This window comes from Geotrypetes seraphini, chromosome 4 (assembly GCF_902459505.1).
Source record: "Geotrypetes seraphini chromosome 4, aGeoSer1.1, whole genome shotgun sequence".
NCBI lineage: Eukaryota > Metazoa > Chordata > Amphibia > Gymnophiona > Dermophiidae > Geotrypetes > Geotrypetes seraphini.
Window position 1 is genome coordinate 172,211,007 of NC_047087.1, and position 20,222 is coordinate 172,231,228.

The following is a 20,222-nucleotide window of genomic DNA, read 5'->3' on the forward strand; positions in this document are numbered from 1 at the left end:
AATCATCTATTGCCTCAGATATACAATTAGATAGTAAGCCCTTGGAGGACAGGGAAATAAGTCACCTGAATGTAACCTTAACATACTACTGAAAAGTACAAGCTAAAATCAAATAAATAAAACACAGCTCAAGTTTACAGAAAGAAATTGCTGTGTGGATGTGAGAGGTGGTCTGTTTGTGAGGCAGCTCTGCAAATAGCAAGGCAAGGGGAATAGGTGGTGTCAGCATTACATTACTGTGTGCTGGCATATCCAGAGTGCAAGCAATGGATTCTGGGATATTATATTGAACAATCTGACCCAACATCTGCAGATAGACTGAATGGCTCCTGCCAAACTACATGTCTTAAGCCAAATGTTTGGGAGTTTTCTGCAAAGTCCTGAACTTTTAAAAGATATGATAATGACAGGTGCTTAAGTAGAATGAAGGGTCCCAGACAGACTGATTCTATCTACCAGATCTCCGCAAGAGTCATACCCCCTTGTTAATTAAGGGCCATTGTTTCAAACAAATACCAAATTGTGACAGAGGAAGATACTGGAAGATACTGTTTTTATTTTTTTAAATGAAATTTTAAAATAAAATCTCACAAGTATACACTTCTTCAAGCAATACAGAGCCAATTAGTAACTGAAAGAAAAGGAAACACACATTAGCAATTATCCTAAGGTTCTTCCTTGGACCTCTAATAGAAGGAGAGGCGTACCAGGGAGGAAAAGGAGAAAAAACATTTACATGTGAGTCTTTAATACACACTTTGGTTATCTCAAATTTGGATTATTGCAATATTATTTATACTGGTCTCCCAAAAATAGCTCTCAAAAAATTGCAGACTATTCAAAATACTGCCATTAGGGTATTACTAAATGTCCGTAGATATGACCACATCACTCTGCTTCTGAAAGATTTTCATTGGCTTCCGAAAAAATCAAGATTAATGCATAAAATTTTGACTCTCACTTTCAAAGCATTACAGACAGGGCTGCCAGAGTATTTAGCTAATCTTTTGATCCCATACAGACCAGTCAGAAACTTGCGTTCCATTAGTCATCAATTATATCTACCTTCAGTTCACTTAGTGAGATTAACCTCTTCACTTAATTCTGCTTTTTTTTTTTTTTTTCCGCTTCTGTACCTATCTATGGCATTCAATGCCACTGGAATTTCTTTGTGCTGTCTCCTTGCAAGGACAGCAGAGTTTCAGAAGTCATATCATAGAAACTTGATGGCAAATAAAGGCCAAATTGCCCACCAGACTGCCCATCCACAAACTCTTCTTCTCCATAAGAGATCCCACATGCCTGCCCCACACTTTCATAAATTCAGACACAGCCTTTGTCTCCACCACCTCTACTGGGAGACTATTCCATGCATTTACCACCATTTCTGTAAAAAAGAATTTCCTTAGATTACTCCTGAGCATATCACCTCCTAACCTCATTCTACGCCCTTTCACTCTGGATTCTCCTTTCAACTGAGGGAGACTTGACTCATGCATAGTTATGCCACATAGATATTTATCCAATCTATAATTGGCTAACACTCCTAATCCCTTGGGGAGAATGTTTGGACTTAACTAAAAATTAACTATTAAAGAAAAATTGAAATAATGGACATCACTATGGGCCCATTACATACAAACGAGGAGCTGTGGGCTCGGGCAGTAACTCATAGATGACCAGCACCAGACCATAAGTCTAAATAAGAACTGCTCTATACATCATTTAGTCCAATTTTGTGCAATTGATTTAACCAAAATACGGTGGTCAGTATGGAATCTTATTAATCTCATAACTGTCCTCCTTTTTTTCTTTTTTCCTTTTCATTCTCATTGTCCTTCCTTACTATTTTTTTATCGCTTTGGCGATTTACATTCTGACATCATTAAGTCAATAATGTGCGCTGTTCTCGCAGGGCTCCAGGGCGTTTTTAAACTCCTGAGACACCATTATTTTTTACTTACCCCGAAGTGTAGGTTTGATTCCACCACACTACGGAGGATTGCACTGACACATTTAAGTAGTTCCTGCTGCCCTGCCAGAACATTATTCTTCTGGCGGTTTATTGCACTGGCACTTTAATTTCCGCTCCTGATGAAAGTGTCAAAATGGAGCTCTGTCGAGTGGTGATATGAACTATTGTGTGGCAGCACAAACTTTCAACAAGATTCAGCTAAGTACTCATTAGTAAAAAACACTTTGGATGAATTTTTCCATGAATTGAGTGGTGACATGAATTGTTATGTGGCAGCATGAATTTTCAATAGGATTCAGCCAAGTTTTCAGCCAATAGGATTCAGCGGGAGACAGCGTATCCAGATTGTTCCCGAAGAGAGGCAGCGTGGGAGCCCTGCTTCGCCCCTCTCCCTGACCGAAAGGGAACATCTAAAAGAGCACAGCAGCCAGCCGGGTCCCCTTTCAGGCCACCAGCGGGAGACAGCGTATCCAGATTGTTCCCGAAGAGAGGCAGCATGGGAGCCCTGCTTCGCCCCCCTCCCTGACCAAAAGGGAACATTTAAAAGAGCACAGCGCCAACGGCGCTCAGCCGTTCGGCGCGCCTTTGTGAAGCGCCTGCAGTGACGACAGTTGGATTCTGAAGCTAACAAAATAACAGGCTCCAATCAGCAGGAGCACACCAGCACTTTACGAGAGCGATGGAGGACCCAGGATCCCAGAGGTACTTTCCGGTATACTGCACAGAGTGCAATATGTATGACTACCTCCCCTTGGGAAGGCGGGAGTACATATGCAGTCGGTGTCAGGAACTGGAAAGCCTGAGGATGGAGGTCGGCAGATTGAGGGTCAGGGTCCAGGAACTGGAGGGACTGGAGGGACTGCGCACCACAGAGGAGACGAGCTGGTCAACCCAGAACACAGACGGAGCAGGCCCCATTGTGGACCAGGTGAGAGACCTCGAGAGATTCATCGAGGAGGCCTATAGGAAGGTGGAGGAACGGGACCAGCAGCTGCACAGACGGATGTCGGCAGACGAGACCCAGGATCCACAAGGCGACACCGGGGAAGGACCTAGCGGAGGAACCACGCAAGAGGAGGAGACCGCGACTCACCGGGACCCCGAGGGAGAGACACCGCACTACACCAAGGACACGGACCTGAGGCAGAGGAGGTTGCTGAGGAAAGGGAAGTCTGCTATTGTGGTGGGAGACTCGATCTTGAGAGAGGTAGACAGTCATGTAGCTGGAGGAAGGGAGGACCGGCTAGTGACTTGTCTCCCAGGGGCCAAGACACGAGACATCACTGATAGGATCGAGAGGATCCTGGACAGAGCAGAGACAAGAGGAGACTGCGGTAATAATCCACGTCGGAACGAATGATGTGAGCCGGAGGAACTTCAGCATGGCCACACTGACTGACCAGTTCAGGGTCCTGGGACGAAAGCTGAAGCGGAGCACACGGAGGATAGCATTCTCGGAGATCCTGCCTGTACCGAGAGCAGATGCAAAGAGGCAGGCAGACCTCCAGGCTGTGAATGCATGGTTGAGGAGATGGTGCCAGGAGGAGGGCTTCCACTTTGTGAGGAACTGGACGTCCTTCTGGGGAAAGAGCAAGCTCTACCGGCGGGACGGCCTGCACCTAAGTACAGCGGGAACTAGACTACTGGCAGCCAATGTGAGGAAGGAGATCGAGAGGGCTTTAAACTGAGGAGAGGGGGAAAGCCGACAGCTGATCTGATGTTGACGCTTCGGACAACAGTATCCAGAACAGATGCTGAACGGGCTGACTGCAGGGAGGAAGCAGAGGGACCGGAGGATCTTATGATCAGACAGCGAGGGAAACATCAGGTAAAGGGAGCTTGCTGGGAGAAGACTAAGGGGCATGGAGACACAGGGGGACTGGGTGGCACGAGGGCGAAAGCTGAGGGCAATATAGAGGTACCACAAGGCGAGGGGGATCAAACAGAGGCTCAAGGGATGATAGCCCAGGAGGGGGCCGGTAGGGCTAGAAAACCCAGAGGAAAAGCGGGGAAGTGGGGTGGCGGGAATGTGGGGAAGCTGAAAGCTAAGAGGGTAAAGGCTGAGGGCAAAGCAGAAGCACAGGGAACGGGAGAACTGCCCGAAATCCAAGGGCAGGCGGCCCAGGTAAATGCAGAGGTGGAGGAAAAACGACGGGACCTACGGGACCTGCGGTGCTTATACGCAAATGCAAGAAGCCTCATGGCCAAGATGGGTGAACTAGAAGTCGTGGCCAAGGGGGAGGACCTAGATATAATTGGAATTGCAGAAACCTGGTGGACAGAGGAAAATCAATGGGATGTGGCGCTGCCGGGGTACAAGCTCTACAGGAGGGACAGGATCCACAAGAAGGGGGGAGGCATAGCACTATATATAAAGGACTCTATCCACTCGGTCGGGATGGATATGGCAACGAAGGCAGAGGGGCTGGAATCACTATGGGTCAAATTGCCGGGAAACAAGGGTGCAGGCATAAAACTGGGGCTGTACTATCGCCCACCTGGTACGCCAGAAGGAGTCGGACATGACTTGGAAGCGGAATTGAGACAGGAATGCAGGACTGGAAGTGTAACAGTGATGGGGGACTTCAACTACCCGGGAATAGACTGGAGTACGGGTCACTCCAACTGCACTAAGGAAACAGGATTTGTAGAAGCTGTGAGGGACTGCTTCATGGAGCAACTAGTCAAAGAACCGATGCGAGGGGGTGCTACTCTTGACCTCATCCTAAACGGATTAGGGGGGCCTGCAAGAGAGGTAGAAGTGGGAGGACCACTAGGCAACAGTGATCACAACGCGATCAGATTCACATTAGAAAGGGGGACACCCATAGTAAGGAGGACCGCAACAACTGCGCTCAACTTCAAGAAAGGGAACTATGTTGCTATGAGGGAAATGGTGGGGAGGAAGCTCAGAAACATCTTTAGGATGGAGACTGTGGGAAGCGCCTGGACCCTGCAGGAAGCACAAAGAATGTACGTCCCCAGTTTCAGGAAAGGCTGCAAGAACAAGCGATCAAAGGACCCAGTTTGGATGTCAACTGAAGTAAAGAGGGCAATAAATGACAAAAAAGTATCCTTCTGGAGATGGAAAAAGGACCCAACGGAGGAAAATCACCAGGCGCACAGGAAATGCCAAAAGGAATGCCACCAAGAGGTTAGAAAAGCGAAAGGGGAATACGAAGAGGGGCTGGCCAGGAAGGCGAAAAACTTCAAGGCATTCTTCAGTTACGTAAAGGGGAAGCGACCAGCGAGAGAGGAGGTGGGGCCGTTGGACGATGGGGATAGGAAAGGAGTGATTAAAGAGGATAAAGAGGTAGCTGAGAGGTTGAACACGTTCTTCTCGTCGGTTTTCACGAGCGAAGACACATCTAATATACCGGACTCAGAGGAGCTCATGAGTGGGGAACAGGCCGAAAAATTGGAGCACATAGAGGTAAGTAAGGAGGATGTCCTCAAACAGATAGACAGGTTAAAATGCGGTAAATCACCGGGCCCGGACGGGATCCACCCAAGGGTTCTGAAGGAACTAAGACAAGAAATAGCGGGCACAATCCAGCATGTTTGCAACCTATCCTTGAAAACTGGTGAGGTACCAGAGGACTGGAAATTGGCGAATGTCACACCTATCTTCAAGAAGGGATCGAGGGGTGACCCCGGAAACTACAGGCCGGTGAGCCTGACTTCAATTATAGGGAAGATGGTGGAAGCTATGATCAAGGACGGCATTTGCGAGCACATCGAGAGGAATGGCCTACTGAGAACAAGCCAGCACGGATTCTGTAAGGGAAGGTCAAGCCTAACGAACCTTCTGTACTTCTTTGAGGGAATAAGCAGTCGGGTGGACAATGGGGAACCCATAGACATCATTTACCTCGATTTTCAAAAGGCTTTCGACAAGGTGCCACATGAAAGGCTGCTTAGGAAGCTGTGGAACCACGGGGTGGGAGGGGATGTGCACAGATGGATCAAGCACTGGTTGTCGGGTAGACTGCAGAGGGTCGGAGTGAAGGGCCAATATTCTGACTGGCGGGGAGTCACGAGCGGTGTGCCACAGGGATCGGTGCTGGGGCCGTTACTCTTCAACATATTTATCAATGACCTGGAAAAGGAGGCAAAGTGCGAGGTTATAAAATTTGCAGACGATACCAAACTGTGCGGTAGAGTTAGGTCCAGGGAGGAGTGTGAGGACCTGCAAAGGGACCTGGAGAAGCTGGAAGACTGGGCAAACAAATGGCAAATGCGCTTTAACGTGGAAAAATGCAAGGTCATGCATATAGGGAAAAAGAACCCGTTGTTCAACTACAAATTGGGGGGGGCATTGTTGGGAGACAGCAGACTTGAGAGAGACTTGGGTGTGCTGGTGGATGCATCACTGAAGCCATCTGCACAGTGCGCAGCAGCCTCGAAAAAAGCCAACAGGATGCTGGGCATCATAAAGAGGGGCATAACAACCAGGACGCGGGAAGTCATCATGCCATTGTATCGAGCGATGGTGCGTCCACATCTGGAATACTGCGTTCAGTATTGGTCGCCACACCTCAAGAAGGACATGGCGGTACTTGAGAGAGTCCAAAGGAGAGCAACGAAACTTGTAAAAGGGCTGGAACACTGCCCATACGCCGAGAGGTTGGATAGGCTGGGGCTCTTCTCTCTGGAAAAAAGGAGGCTCAGAGGAGATATGATAGAGACCTTCAAGATCATGAGGGGCATAGAGAGGGTGGATAGGAACAGATTCTTCAGACTGAAGGGGACAACAAGTACGAGGGGGCATTCGGAGAAACTGAAGGGAGATAGGTTCAAAACAAATGCAAGGAAGTTTTTTTTCACCCAAAGGGTCGTGGACACTTGGAATGCGCTACTGGAGGAAGTGATCAGGCAGAGTACGGTACAGGGATTCAAACAGGGATTGGACGGATTCCTGAGGGATAAAGGGATCGTGGGATACTGAGGGAGGAGCTGGGATGTAACACAAGTATAGAAAGCTAACCAGGTAATAAGTATAGAAACCCAACAGGTCGTGCATGTGCAAGACCGGAGGGTTAGGACTACGATGGGAAGATAGGACTTCAATGAGAAACCAAGGTGGCAATGGAGCCCCTTCTGGTGATTCAGACAGGTCGTGACCTGTTTGGGCTGCCGCGGGAGCGGACTGCCGGGCAGGATGGACCTATGGTCTGACCCGGCGGAAGCACTGCTTATGTTCTTATGTTCTTATTTATTAGTGATAAACATTTCTTTATGGACTTTTACTTCAAATTATAATGAATTATAACAATTCAGTTCAGAAAAATTTTTCTGAACTGTTATTTATTTAACTTATTTATCTTTTTAAGTTCAATAAGTTTTATTCGGTTTTCAAATAAAGTACAGAAATAGAACAAGGTAGAAACTAATACAAAGGTGCAGTATAGCATGTCAAACGCGCAATATCAATCATCAAAGGAACATAATAAATTGCATATCACATGAAGTATCAACCATGAAATAACCCATAATGCTTTACATAAGATTCAGCTCAGACAAACTTATTTATCTTTAAAACGGAGTTTTTCTATGACCAAGGATGTGTTTCTCTAAGGCAACTATATCCTTGTCATAGAAGTTTCCCGGGAGTACTCCTGGAAAACACTGAGGTCTTTTCTCCGTATTAAGTTAGAAACTTACCTTACATAAGTCTCTGGTGTTTGGGTCTATTATATGAATATGGAGATATATATGTATTTAAGTTGTGGCATGAGGCATATTAATAACTGGTTTAGGGGTACTGTGGATTTTTACAAACACAAATCTTGAATCATCCTTGTTTAAGAGAGAGCATTTTAGTGTCCGTTTACGTGCAGTACCTTCAATTCTGCAGTAGGAAACTATATATTATATAAGCCCTTATGACGGGTTTAGTAATGGGTTTGCAAATTTCTTAAGATCAACACCAATGTATCCCCGTTTTTGCCCATATGATATAATGGTAATTTTCTTCCAGGTTATGATAGTGCAATGCTATTAACTTGGGATCTTAAGGGAATAATATTTCTCTTTCAATTGGCAACAGAGAAAGAGTTGCCCAGTTCCTTTTCCTCCCTTAGGGACGAATTTAACCTGTCCCAGGGGGATGTGTGTGTGCCTATCTCCAAATTCATCATTATATTCAGAAATTATCACCGGTTGATCTTAACTCTGATTATCAAGAATTAAAATCCATAGCATATACATTGTGTTTGCAAATGAAAGTAACCTTAAGATTCCATCACAGTACTTGAAGGATGAGACTATACCAATTGACTACTTACAGCTCCAGGGTACCTAGTCTGGAGATTTGGGTTGCACACTCCCAGAGGACATCATTCTTACTGCAATTAAGAGACTACATTTCTTAACTATTTAAATGTACTTCTAGGAAATACAATATAAGATTTTACTTAGGTTGTATGTGTCTCCCTGGAGAGCCTTTATCATGAAGTTAAGAGCAGATTCTACTTGTCCTAAGTGTGGACATGTAGATGCCAGTCTGGGACATTTGCTCTTATAGCAGTTTTATGGACAGTAGTTTTTGAATTTAATGGGACTATTTAGAGGGTCAAGATTCACCCTGATCCTTCTATAATGTTTGGTCTGCTACCATCCTATAATTCTATGAAGAGGGGAGCGGGTACTTATCTTAGTCTACACTGGTGGCCTTTAAGTGCATTCTGATTAAGTGGCTGGACACTGATGCTCCTTCCAGGCAAATATGGCATACTCAAATGCCCTCCGTTGTGGCCTGGAAGAGGAAAAAAATATTTGAATTCTTATCCCAATGTGGAGTGTGCTTTCAGACTACATGGGAACCATTTTGGACAACAATGACCACTGTTGCTCACAATCGTATATTAAATGGCTGAATGCCTTGGGACTTTATGCTTTAAATAGTTGTTCGATATTTGCATGTTTGAATTTTTGAAGAGGGGGACCAGGCGGAATAGGAGTGGTTGAGAAGTTTTTGGATTTTTGATAATCTGACCTGTAACATGTGAATCGGTTAAGCTTTGTTTGGATGTTTTCAACAGCTCAATAAAAATTATTTGAATATAAAAAAATCCCTGTGATCTGTGCTCCACATTTGCTTATGACCCAGGTATCTATTCTGAACTCACTTATGGCCAGATATCTATTCTGAACTCACTACCACCATAATATGAGGGTTCATCAAAAAGTTTCTGAACCTTCATATTTTTGCAGGAAATTGTTGGGGCAGAAGAAGTGGCTCTTCTCCAAAACCTAACACTCCCCCCTGACATCCTAGCCCTCTAACATTCTTCTCCCCTCTGATCTTCATCTAGTCCTTCCATGGAGTTCCTTTCTCATTACAATTCCTGTAAACCGTGCCGAGCTCCACAACTATGGAGATGGTGCGGTATACAAACCCAAGGTTTAGTTTAGTTGGTAAAATGTCATGGGAAAAATATATTACAAAACAGGGTGATAAAGTGGAAAAGTGATGTAATTTATTTTTGAGATATTTAATAAAAAGTGTTTTATAAAATAAAAGTGCAGAAACTTTTTGAAGATCCCTCATATATCCTTCAAACCAAGATAGAAGGTTAGCTAATGCATTGAATTTGAATGTGTAGTCACTAGAGAAACAGAAAAGAGCACCCCATACTCTTTCAAGGTTGAGAATAGTTGCCATCTGTGAGAGGCGAGCAAACTTGTCACGAATAGTCCAGGTAGTCACAGTGGTGAGGTAGGCAACCAGAGACCTCAGCTCCTTATCAAACTGCAAGCCACCAAGCTGAAAAATAGCAAGGCCTATAATTTAGAAATTCTTACAACTATTGCCATTCTATGCTTTTTCTCCACCTCTTTCAAACATGTTACCTTAATATTTTATTTACATTTTTCAACACATACTTACAATAAGCAAATCAAGAAAAGATCAGGATTTACATTAAAATTCCAACTAAACCATATAATGAAGAAACATTATTGCCCCAAACCTTCTATAGCCCCCATAAGAGAGAATACATGAGGAAAAGAAATTGTAAATAAATTTACATAATTAAAACAATAACTGGCATTGAAAACATTTCTACATAATCCCTCTAACTACTCTAAAGTAGATACTAAAAAAAAAAAAAAAAAAAAATTATGGATATAACCAATTAAAAGTTGTTTTAGCAAAGAGAAAAGACTCTAGAAGTAAAAGATTCACAAAGGAATACTATCTTCCCTATAGTGCACAAAGCACTTACAAGTAAAACAAAAGGAAAACAGCTCCCAGAGCTATCATATGAGGTTTAACTCTGGAAGGTCCGGAAATTTTTGCAACCCCTGAGTCCTACTGGGGTCATTTTGACCCCACATGCTATATCCATACTTTATTAGTAGTTTTGTTATTAATATGACTTTTAAATGTATGTATATGATTATAGTGACTATAATTCGAGGAAACATGAGTCAAAATTACCGTATTTTCACGCATATAACGCGCGCGTTATACGTGTTTTTACAAATCGTGCATAACCTTGCGCGGTATACGCGTGAGCGCGGTATATAAATTTTTTTTTACATAGTTCCCATCCCGCCCGACGCCCGATTCATCATCCAGAAGGACCGCTCGCACCCCCACTGCTCGCACTACCACCCCGATGGACCGCTCGCACTCCCACCCGAAGAACCGCTCGCACCCCCACAGCCTCCCCCCCTCCCCCATGGAGAAGCTGTCTACCTTGTTTCCAGATTCCAGTGAGCCCAGCTGCTTCCTCTGCTGGAGGTCCTGCCCCTTCTCTGAGCCCTGCTGCGCTGCTTCCTCTTCCGGCGGTCCTGCCCTTTCTCTGACATCAGAGAAAGGGCGGGACCGCCGGAAGAGGAAGCAGTGTAGCGCAGTGCTCAGAGAAGGGGCAGGACCGCCGGCAGAGGAAGCAGCTGGGCTCACTGGAATCTGGAAACAAGGTAGACAGCTTCTCCATGGGGGAGGGGGGGAGGCTGTGGGGGTGCGAGCGGTTCTTAGGGTGGGAGTGCGAGCGGTCCATCGGGGTGGGGGTGCGAGCGGTCCTTCCGGATGATGAATCGGGCGTCGGGGGGGGGGGGCATCAGGCTTTCAGGGTGGGGACAGGACTTCAAGGGGGAGAGGAGAGTCGGGGTGGCCGAGAGTAGAGTCTGGGTGGCCAGAGGAGAGTCGAGGCAGTGAATGGAAAGTCGGGGCGGGTGAAAGGATAGTCGGGGCAGCCAGAGGAGAGTCGGGGCAGCCAGAGGAGAGTCGGGGCGGTATGCGCGGTATACCCGTGAGCGCGGTATATAAAAATTTCTTTACATAAATTTGTGTTTCCCGCGCGCTATACCCGTGTGCGCGTTTTACACGGGTGCGCGTTATCTACGTGAAAATACGGTAATTCAAGCCCTGCTTTAATTTGATAGAAGTAAGCAGAAATGCAAACATTATAAAAAAAATTGTTGATTTTCATTATTTGTGTTATTAAATTTGTTCAAGTATCGTAGTCATTCAAATTCCTAAGAAACTGTGCAGCTCTTCTTCATCAATACCTTTCTCCAAGCGTCTTTGTAAATACATTGTTCTTTATTTGTCCATTTCAAGATCTCTGTAGTAACAGAGCTTCTGAAAAATAATTTGAATGCTGTCAACGGACTATCTACATTTCTCAGTGCATATCTTGTTGCTGGCTTCACTGGTTGCTGTTGCCACAGAGTTCCATCTTTGCCTCTCCATGACACAGACAGTCTATCTGATGAAGGAATGGTTAGACTTCTCGTTGATAAAGTTGAGTGAGGACCTGAACTTCCTCATCCTCTTGATCCCCTAATCCTCCCTCAACCATGACAGACATCAACACCACGACCTGTATGAGAAGGATTTTGTCTGTCTGATCAGCTTCTTCTTCTCTAGATGACAATTCAGACTGTGAACTGGAACTGGAAGAGTCACCAGCATAGCAAGAGAAATCACTAAATTTGTCACCTGAATAGTTGTCTTCTTCCAACGCTGAACTACTTGAATCATCACTTTCGACCTCAACAACTTCCAAAAGTATTCTTCTCACTTTCTCAGCAGAATACTTTACAGTGGGTATAACTACTTCTACGATATCCCAATCTATTACGTAACAGTGCGTGAAACTAACGAAAGTGGGTTTCAAACCCTGAAACTGCCTATTGGTATTCCACGTTGCAAATAGTGGTGTGTTATTTCGCACAGTGTGAATTCGTGTTGGGTATTTTTAAATGTTTGAAATCTTAGCTATTCTTTTATTATAGAAATGTAATTATGTTAACAATGTTGCTTTTGTAAGTGCTTATTAATAGCTTTTGTATTGGGGTAAAATTGACCCCAATGGGCCTCAGTGACAAACTTGCTGCTCAGCGCCACCTGGTGATAGAGAAAAAACATTTTGCAGTATTTAACTTGTAACAATAACACATGAAAAGTCATAAAATATTAAAAGATAAATTTGAGCCATTGTTGCACAACAAACTCAAAAATGAAAACTGGGGTCATTTTGATCCCATTGGGCCTTCCAGGGTTAAGCTGTGAAAAAAAAGCTTACCTTTGTACCTGTGTGCCTCTAGCCACATCAGGGAAGAAAGTCACCTTTTAGCCACAAAAGGAAGGGAAGATTTGATAATCTTATTTCCATATAAAGGAACATGAGTCTTGACCAGTGGGTTATTCACCTCTACCCACAAGTTTTGCAGGAGGAATCATCCACAGTTTTTCAGCTCTGCCTCCTTGTGTCAGTGGGCAGTGCCCCATCTTCTCAGTTCATAGCAAAGCAGTTGATCACCCCTAAGAGAGGAGAAATAACAAGGAGGGCACAGGGAACTCCATGACCAAGTCAAGTCTTTTCTGCTCTGCAACAAAGACAATTAATTAATTAAACCCCATGAAACAATATAAACAAGGTGGAACCAAACAAGCCACCTATCTGAGTGCAACCAGCACTAAACTTTAAAGAGCTGTTATAGGTTCTCCCGCGGACTTTGCCCTAGCGAGCTATATCACTTATTGTATGTGCTTGACAGTCAAACAAAACTAATCTTTAGGTTCTACCATGACCAGCAGGTGGAGACTGAGACAAACTTTTGGCTGTAGTTCAAGTAGCTGTGCTTCCCCCTAATATAACCAAGTCTGCCGAATAGTCAAGCAGAACTAAGAAGTGCTAATCATAACAGTAACAATACTCCTAAAAGGAGAAACAACTAACATACAGCCATACTGTTGGAAAATGCATAGAAGAAGCCCCTTTAGCAAACGTCCCCACAGTTCACCAGCTATGGCAGCTGAGCCAAAGCCGCTGTTCTTTAAATCTTCCTGACCTTAATAAAAATACTAGAACCCGCAGGGGAGAAAAAAAAAAAAATCATCACATTGTTCACATGAATCTCGCGGACCAGAATTGCCTACCCCTGGCCTATGTCAATATCTGCAACAAAAAATTAGTATATGATATAGTACACATGGAGAGGCAACTGCACAATAGAAGATTAGGTTTTCACCTCTGATAATCTTTTTTGCTAGTCCCAGGAGGATTCAATACACTAGGGTATTCAATCCCTCCCTGCATTCCAGGAGCCGCAGAAATCCCAACTAGTCTATAACAGCACTACTAATCATCACTAATATATCAGTGAAAGGTGTACGCAGCGCTGTAAATTTTGACATTTATAGATGGTTCCTGCTCGGAAGAGCTTACAATCTAACTTTGACAGACAAATATGACATAACAGTAGCACTTGCTATTCAATAGCTCTTGACTCAAAGTTGGAGCTGCCAATAAAAGACTGCTCTGCATTACTGTATCATTACTTGTATTAACAAGAAAAGTTGTAATATTCCTGACAGAGAAGCAAGAAAAATGCTGCTGGCTTACCCTGCTAAAGGTAGACTTCAAAACCACTTTTTCCAACTCTATAGCAATCAAACTAGTCATGAGACTAGTGAGGTTATCATAGATAACAGGTGACAAGCCAGTCTGAAAGAGAGAGTAAAAAAACATAAGAGGGATTATTTCTTTAATCCTGAAACCACAAAACTTAACTATTTGGCAGGACAAAAAGCAAGGAATTTTTATATTGGTTAACTTTTTCTTAAGAATAAGGCAGTAGTTCTCATACCTGTCTGTCCTTGGAAAATAACATTTAGACTTTTAGAATATCCAAGAACATACATGAGATATATTTAGAAACACTACCTTCATTCCAAACCTAATTTACCTTTTGCACACTCATTACAGATATTCAGATGCTCTCCTATGGCATATCTGAAATTATTTGAGGGTTAGGAGTGTTCATTGTAGCTCATGCACAGAACACATTTTACATATGGAGTGGCATTTTCGATTTGACGTCCAAGTCAAATTGTAGATGTTTTGCTGAAATTCTCATCCTAAATTTAGCAATTTTTGAACAGTAAAAGCATCTATTTTTTTTTGTTTTCAAAAACTGCTATTTCCCAGAAAATTTTGTGCTCAGTACATATTTCTTTAGGTGCCATTTAGAAAAAAATCCTATGGATAAACACACAATCACAAGCCATAAGGATGGCTGTGTGGCACCATTCCTAGTAAACTGGCCAAACATCCCAACAAAGCAGAGGGGCAGCTAATGGTCAATGCGATAGACTTCACATAAAGGGACTCAGCTACAAATCCCACTGTAACACCCTTATTTTGTATTGTGAATCCACTAGGGACATCTAAAAACCTATTGCACCTAACTGTACACCATTATAAAAGCCCTCAGGTCTGCAGTTGTCTCCTAACAATAGATACAGTTGGTATTTTGTGGGTTTTGAAGGCTCACAATTTTCACTACAAGTGTACTAGCTAAAGTGGTATTTGGCCCTGGGTTCCTTTTTCTACAGTCCATTGCACTGTCCACTAGCCTACTTCTGGGACCTGCTTGCTGCTCTAATAGGAATGACCATAATATCTGAAGCTATCATAGAGCCTATTAACATTGTCACATCTTTGGAGGGAGGGAGGGGGGGTCATGCTTTAATCTCTCCAGTGTTCAGCTGGCCATTTAGGGCACCTTTCAGTAATTTCTTCATCACTGAAAAAGGTCAAGATAAAAAATTCCCAGTTTTTGCCCTAGATGTTTTTATTTTGTTCCATTACCTCCTGAAAATCGTCCATCAAAACATATCCCCCTTGAGATTTAAATGAACTGTGGAGAAAATTGTCTCAAACCAGAGTTTCAAAAATTGCTACTTGGACCTTTTCCCATGAATGCTACTTTGTACCAATTTTGAGACGTTTTTCTCTTTTGAAAATGAATGCCATAGTATTTCTGACAATGAGGCTAATGATCCCAGTATGCATACTTTTTAGGGCTGCAAGAAGATTAAAAATTTTAATCACGTTTAATATGGCAGATATTTTATAAAGAAAATACCCAGAAAAAATTCCCCAAATCAAGCATAAACCGCTTATCTGCAGTTTCCTCTCTATCTTTCACCTACTACCTAATCCCCCATTTCTCTTCTCTGTATTCACCTTCTCAGCTCTATGCTGGTCTCTCCTTTCTCTTGCTTCCAGAACAGTGTGTCTCCTCTTTTCTTTTCCCCAATGACTCCTCATATCCAGTATCTCTCTCCCTACCTTTGTGCATCCAGTTTCCCCCTTCTCATCCTCAATCCCTTCACTGGTCTCTTTCTTCCCTCCCCATCCCCTCCCCAAGTTCAGCATCTGTCTCCCTGCTTATCCCCCCCATGCAACACCTATCTTCCTTCTTGCTTGCCCTCCTTTTCCTCTTTCTTCCTATATAGCACCTCTTGTCCTCCATGCCTGCCCAGAGTCCAACGCTTTTTTCGCCATGCTCCACATGCAGCACTTCTCTCCCTCCTTGCTTGCCCTTCCCTTGATGTAGCACCTATCTCTCTCCTTGCCCTGAGTCCAGCACTCCTTTCCCTCTCCTTGCTCTCCCCTCATGCATCATCTTTCTCATCCCCTAGTACTAGTTTTCACACTGATTACTGTACAATCACTAGGGGGAGACTGGGCAAAGATGGTTAAATCTGAACTGGAGCAGGGATGCTTCTAGCTTAGAACAAAGTATGTCCCCAAAACCCAGAGCTAGGACTGCTTCTGTGCCCTTTAAGATCACTTTCCACATGCTCCCTTTCTCCCTAATGGTCCAACATGTTTTCTTCTCCCTTCCTTTTCAGCAGTCCAGCATAACTATTTCTCCTTCCCTACCCAGCCTAATGATCTAGTATATCTTCTTCTCCCTTCCCAATGGTCCAGCATTTGTTCTCCCTACCCCCATCAATGGTCCTGCATTTCTGCCTCCTGTTCTCTCCCCAGCTGGAAAACTGGCATCTCCCTTGGCTTCTCAAGGCCCACCCCCCCCCGGTGTACCTTTTTAAAAGTTTTAGGATGCACTCTGTCCACAGCCCTTCACTCTTGACAACTTCCTGTTTCCACATAAGCAGAATAATCAGCGTAAAGACTAGGGAGGATGCAAGCAGTTGCACTCCAGCCATAAAAAAAACCTTTTTAAAAAGTACACCCGGGGGTAGGGGGCTTGAGAGGCCAAGCATTTAAAAAACAACAACAAAAAAACCCCTTCTTGCAAAAGCATACCTGGGGGGTGGGGGTGGGGTAGGGGAAGGGCTTGAGAGGTTAAGGATGATGTTGTCTTGCTAGGGAGTAGGAGGAGCATCTGTGTGACTGCAACATCTGTGAAGAGTAAGGTATCCTGTGGGGTTAAAGAAAAAAAAGTACCCAACAGGCTGTCAGTGTTAGGCTGTGGGAGGAAGGTTCTGCGGTTGGCAGCCAGCAGTCAGGTTATTTTGAGTTGGTAGTGGAGCTCTGGAGGCTGCAGGGCACATTGAGGAAATGATGCCAGCTACCTCCTCCTCACTGCCGCAGTGTGCATAAAGCTGCAGGTGGTGGCTCCTCGCGCATCCTGCATCTGAACTGGAGAACTTCTCTCCGACGTCGCAACGTCAGAGGGAATGCTTCTGGATAAGGTGCGGGACGTGCAAGGAGCTGCCGCCGCCCACGGCTTTGTACACACAGCGGCACTGAGGAGGAGGGAGCCAGCCAGAAGATAACACTGGGGGCATCACACCGCAGGCCGCATAAAATGGCCAAGCAGGCCAGATTTAGCCCGCGGGCCTTGAGTTTGACATTTGTGGTCTAAGGGAAGGAGCATTATTTGTATTTATTTTCTTTGGCTTGATTTGCTGCCTCCTCCATCCTGCTCTTGGGCTGGCCCAAAGATATGTGATGGCCTAGGTCAGGGGTCGGCTATCTTTTTAAAGCAAAGAGCCATTTTATTCTAAATATTTGACCTAAGATTTACAATGAGCTATAATGGATAGAGAAGGGAGTTTGAGATATTCCAGGTCTCTTACTCTCTTCCCTCCTCAAGGTCTAGCTTTTCTCCCCTTTCTCCCCTCTAACCCCTCAGAGGTCTCTGTACCTCTCATCCCTCCCTCTCTCTTCCCCTAACCCTTAGCCAAGGCTCTCTCCCCTCTCCAGTCTCCGACCCTTTGATTTCCTTCCTAACCCATGATTCTTCCTCCCCCCAAGGTACTACCAAGGTACCGGGTCTAGTAGGGGGATCTTCGGGGCAGGAGCATAGCCCTCTCATGGCAGCTCAACCCTACAATGCCCCTGCCCCCTCCACTCCACCATGTATAGGCAAGGGCCCCCCCCCCCAGGCTTACCGAGTTACTATGTGGTCCAGCGTGGGTCTTCATGGGAGGAACACAGCCCTTATGCTCCTGCCTCCTCATGGCTGCCTTCTAAAATGGTTGTCACAACCTTTTGCGGGTGCTCACAGCATTTCGTGTAGTACCGTGAGAGGTCGCGGCAGCCATTTTAGAAGGTGGCTGTGCTCCTTCCTGCCAAGAACACCCCTGCTGGACCACCAAGTACTCTGGTAGGTCTGGGGGGCCATGGGAGAAGAGTTGCATGCCGCTTGCAAACCGCAGGTTGCCGACTCCTGCTCACATCTCCTCCCTCCCAGGGGCAGATGAGGGCCTAGCCTGTAATTTAGTGAGAGCCAATACAAGGATGGTGGGTGCCCTAGGCAAGTCTTCAGCCTTATACCCCTCCTTAATTAAAATTTCAAGTCTCCAGTCTGCAGCCTTCCAAGATTTTGATAATTAAACTCAAAAATGAAGATCACTACACAAATATTCTAGGTTACATTATGTACTAATAGCTCTTTGAGTTTGTGTAGCTATTTGGCTTTGATTACAGCTACTCTTTGCTACCCCAGGCAACTGCCTAGACTTGTCTAATGGTTAGGTAGGCCCAGAGTCCAGTGATCTCCCTTTCTTAGCTTCTCCCATTCCCAAATGTGCCCAGTGCCTCCCCTTTCCTTTCTTAGCCTCTCTCCAATGTGTCCACCATCTCCCCTTCCCATCCTTAGCCTTACTTTTTCAAGCATCTTCCCTTTACTTCACACTCATTTCACATGGTCCTTGCTCCCCTCCCATACTGACACCACCTTACTTTTTCCCAAGGCTACTCAAACACCATAAAGCAGTGTGCAGAACCTGCTGGATCTGAGCACGGTCACATGCTCAAGATCTGTTGGGTCTCACTACTAGGCAGGAAAGGACATGCTCTCTGTCCTCCTCTGCTGATGCCCTCTATCTCTGCCTCAGCTTCCCTAAATACTGTAAAGAGGTATACACACCATGAAACTGTTGAGCGCAGGCACATGCTCAAGCTCTAATGGGTCCTACTCCCTCTGACAGAACATCAGAGAGGATGAGACCCAGCAGAGCTTGATTATGGGCCTGTGAGCAGCAGCTTTACATTGTACCGCTTTATAGTATCGAAAGGTAGCCCAGTCAAAGAGGAAGAAAAGGAGCAGGTCCTGCTGTGCCAACAACTCCTAAAATCTGGACACCTAGTCTGCCTAGTACTAGAGCCAGCCCTGCTACTGTTAATATTGGCTTCCTCCAACCAAAGCCTGACTGGCTGCCAACACATCCTCCTTTATCCCTCCCTCCTGGGGTCCTGGGCATTGCCACCTCCTCCCAGGCTCAATCCATATCTGCCTTCTCTATCATTCTCCCACCCCTGGTCTAATCTGCTAATGCAGCAACCTTATCCCTCTGGCCCTGATATAACAAAGCAACCAATAATTTTATATTATGTCAGCAAATGCTGATAATTTCACATTTTTTTCCTATGAATGAACTTAACCCTATTCCCCTGTTATCCTTCTCACCTTGAACTCTGCCATAAGCTGCTCCAGGTTAATGATGAACTGCTGCACCCAGGGGTCATTAGCTTCATAATCATTGAACTCTTCCTACAAACAAAAAAATGAAATATTTTTGCTCATTGATAATCCTCTGTATAAATCTCTGGTGAGATTTCATGTGTAAAATTCTGAAGATCATACTTTTTTAAAGAGATACATACAGAATATTGTCAGTCTAGTAGGCAACTAATAAAAAGGTCAGTGATCATCATAAAGCATATTCAGACAGAATTTTTGGAGACATGGCAGATGAAGTTTGGTGGAAGAAATAGCTGTATGAGCAGATTGCAGGATAGAAACATAGAAACATGATGGCAGATAAAGGCCAAATGGCCCATCCAGTCTGCCCATCGCAGTAACCATTATTTCTTCATCTCTCTAAGATATCCCACATGCCTATCCCAGGTATTCTTGAATTCAGACACAGTGTCTGTCTCCACCACCTCGTCCGGGAGACTGTTCCATGTATCTACCACCCTTTCTGTAAAAAAGTTATTTCCTTAGATTACTTCTGAGCGTGGTAGAGGATGGTGGAGCAGTTGCTAGGGAGTTGTTTTCGGTGGGGGCAGGGCAGTTTGAAGAATGGTGCAGTGGCTGCAAGGGGCTTGTTTTTGCGGTGGGGTAGTTTGCAGGAGGTAGTTTTTTAGGGTAGGGCCAGTTACAGAGTATCTGGTGGCATATATTTTGACAGTGGAAGCAAATTGCAGGATGGCGGATCAGTTGCTGAGAGGGAGATTGTTTTTAAGGGGGTGGCAGTTTGCAGACAGGGGGTAGAGCAGTTGCATAGGGTCATTTATGGGGATAGGATGGTAAGGCAGTTGCAGGGGGACAGATTTTAAAGGTAAGGGTATTTTATGGGGTAACAGTTCAGTTCTGTGTGGGCCAAGCTGAAACATAACTCCTGTCATGAACCATTATGGACATGTTCAGCAGTCTCTGGCATACAGCAGTAGAGGTTATGGACATTATTTTTATTTTCCAACTATCTACCAGTCTAAACTGGCTTACAACTCTGCACTCAAAG

At 44.7% G+C, this 20,222-nt stretch overlaps 1 protein-coding gene across 1 annotated transcript in view; it reads right to left on the minus strand.

Annotated features, from left to right (window-relative positions):
* Positions 1–20,222, minus strand: part of COG4 (component of oligomeric golgi complex 4) — a 158,006-nt gene that overhangs the window by 1,828 nt on the left and 135,956 nt on the right. Inside the window, exons 16-18 of the mRNA XM_033940444.1 lie at positions 19,163–19,246; positions 13,837–13,938; positions 9,615–9,743 (exon numbers count right to left, since the gene is read on the minus strand). Coding sequence (XP_033796335.1) covers positions 9,615–9,743; positions 13,837–13,938; positions 19,163–19,246 — 315 coding nt within the window. The remainder of the gene's footprint in view (positions 1–9,614; positions 9,744–13,836; positions 13,939–19,162; positions 19,247–20,222) is intronic.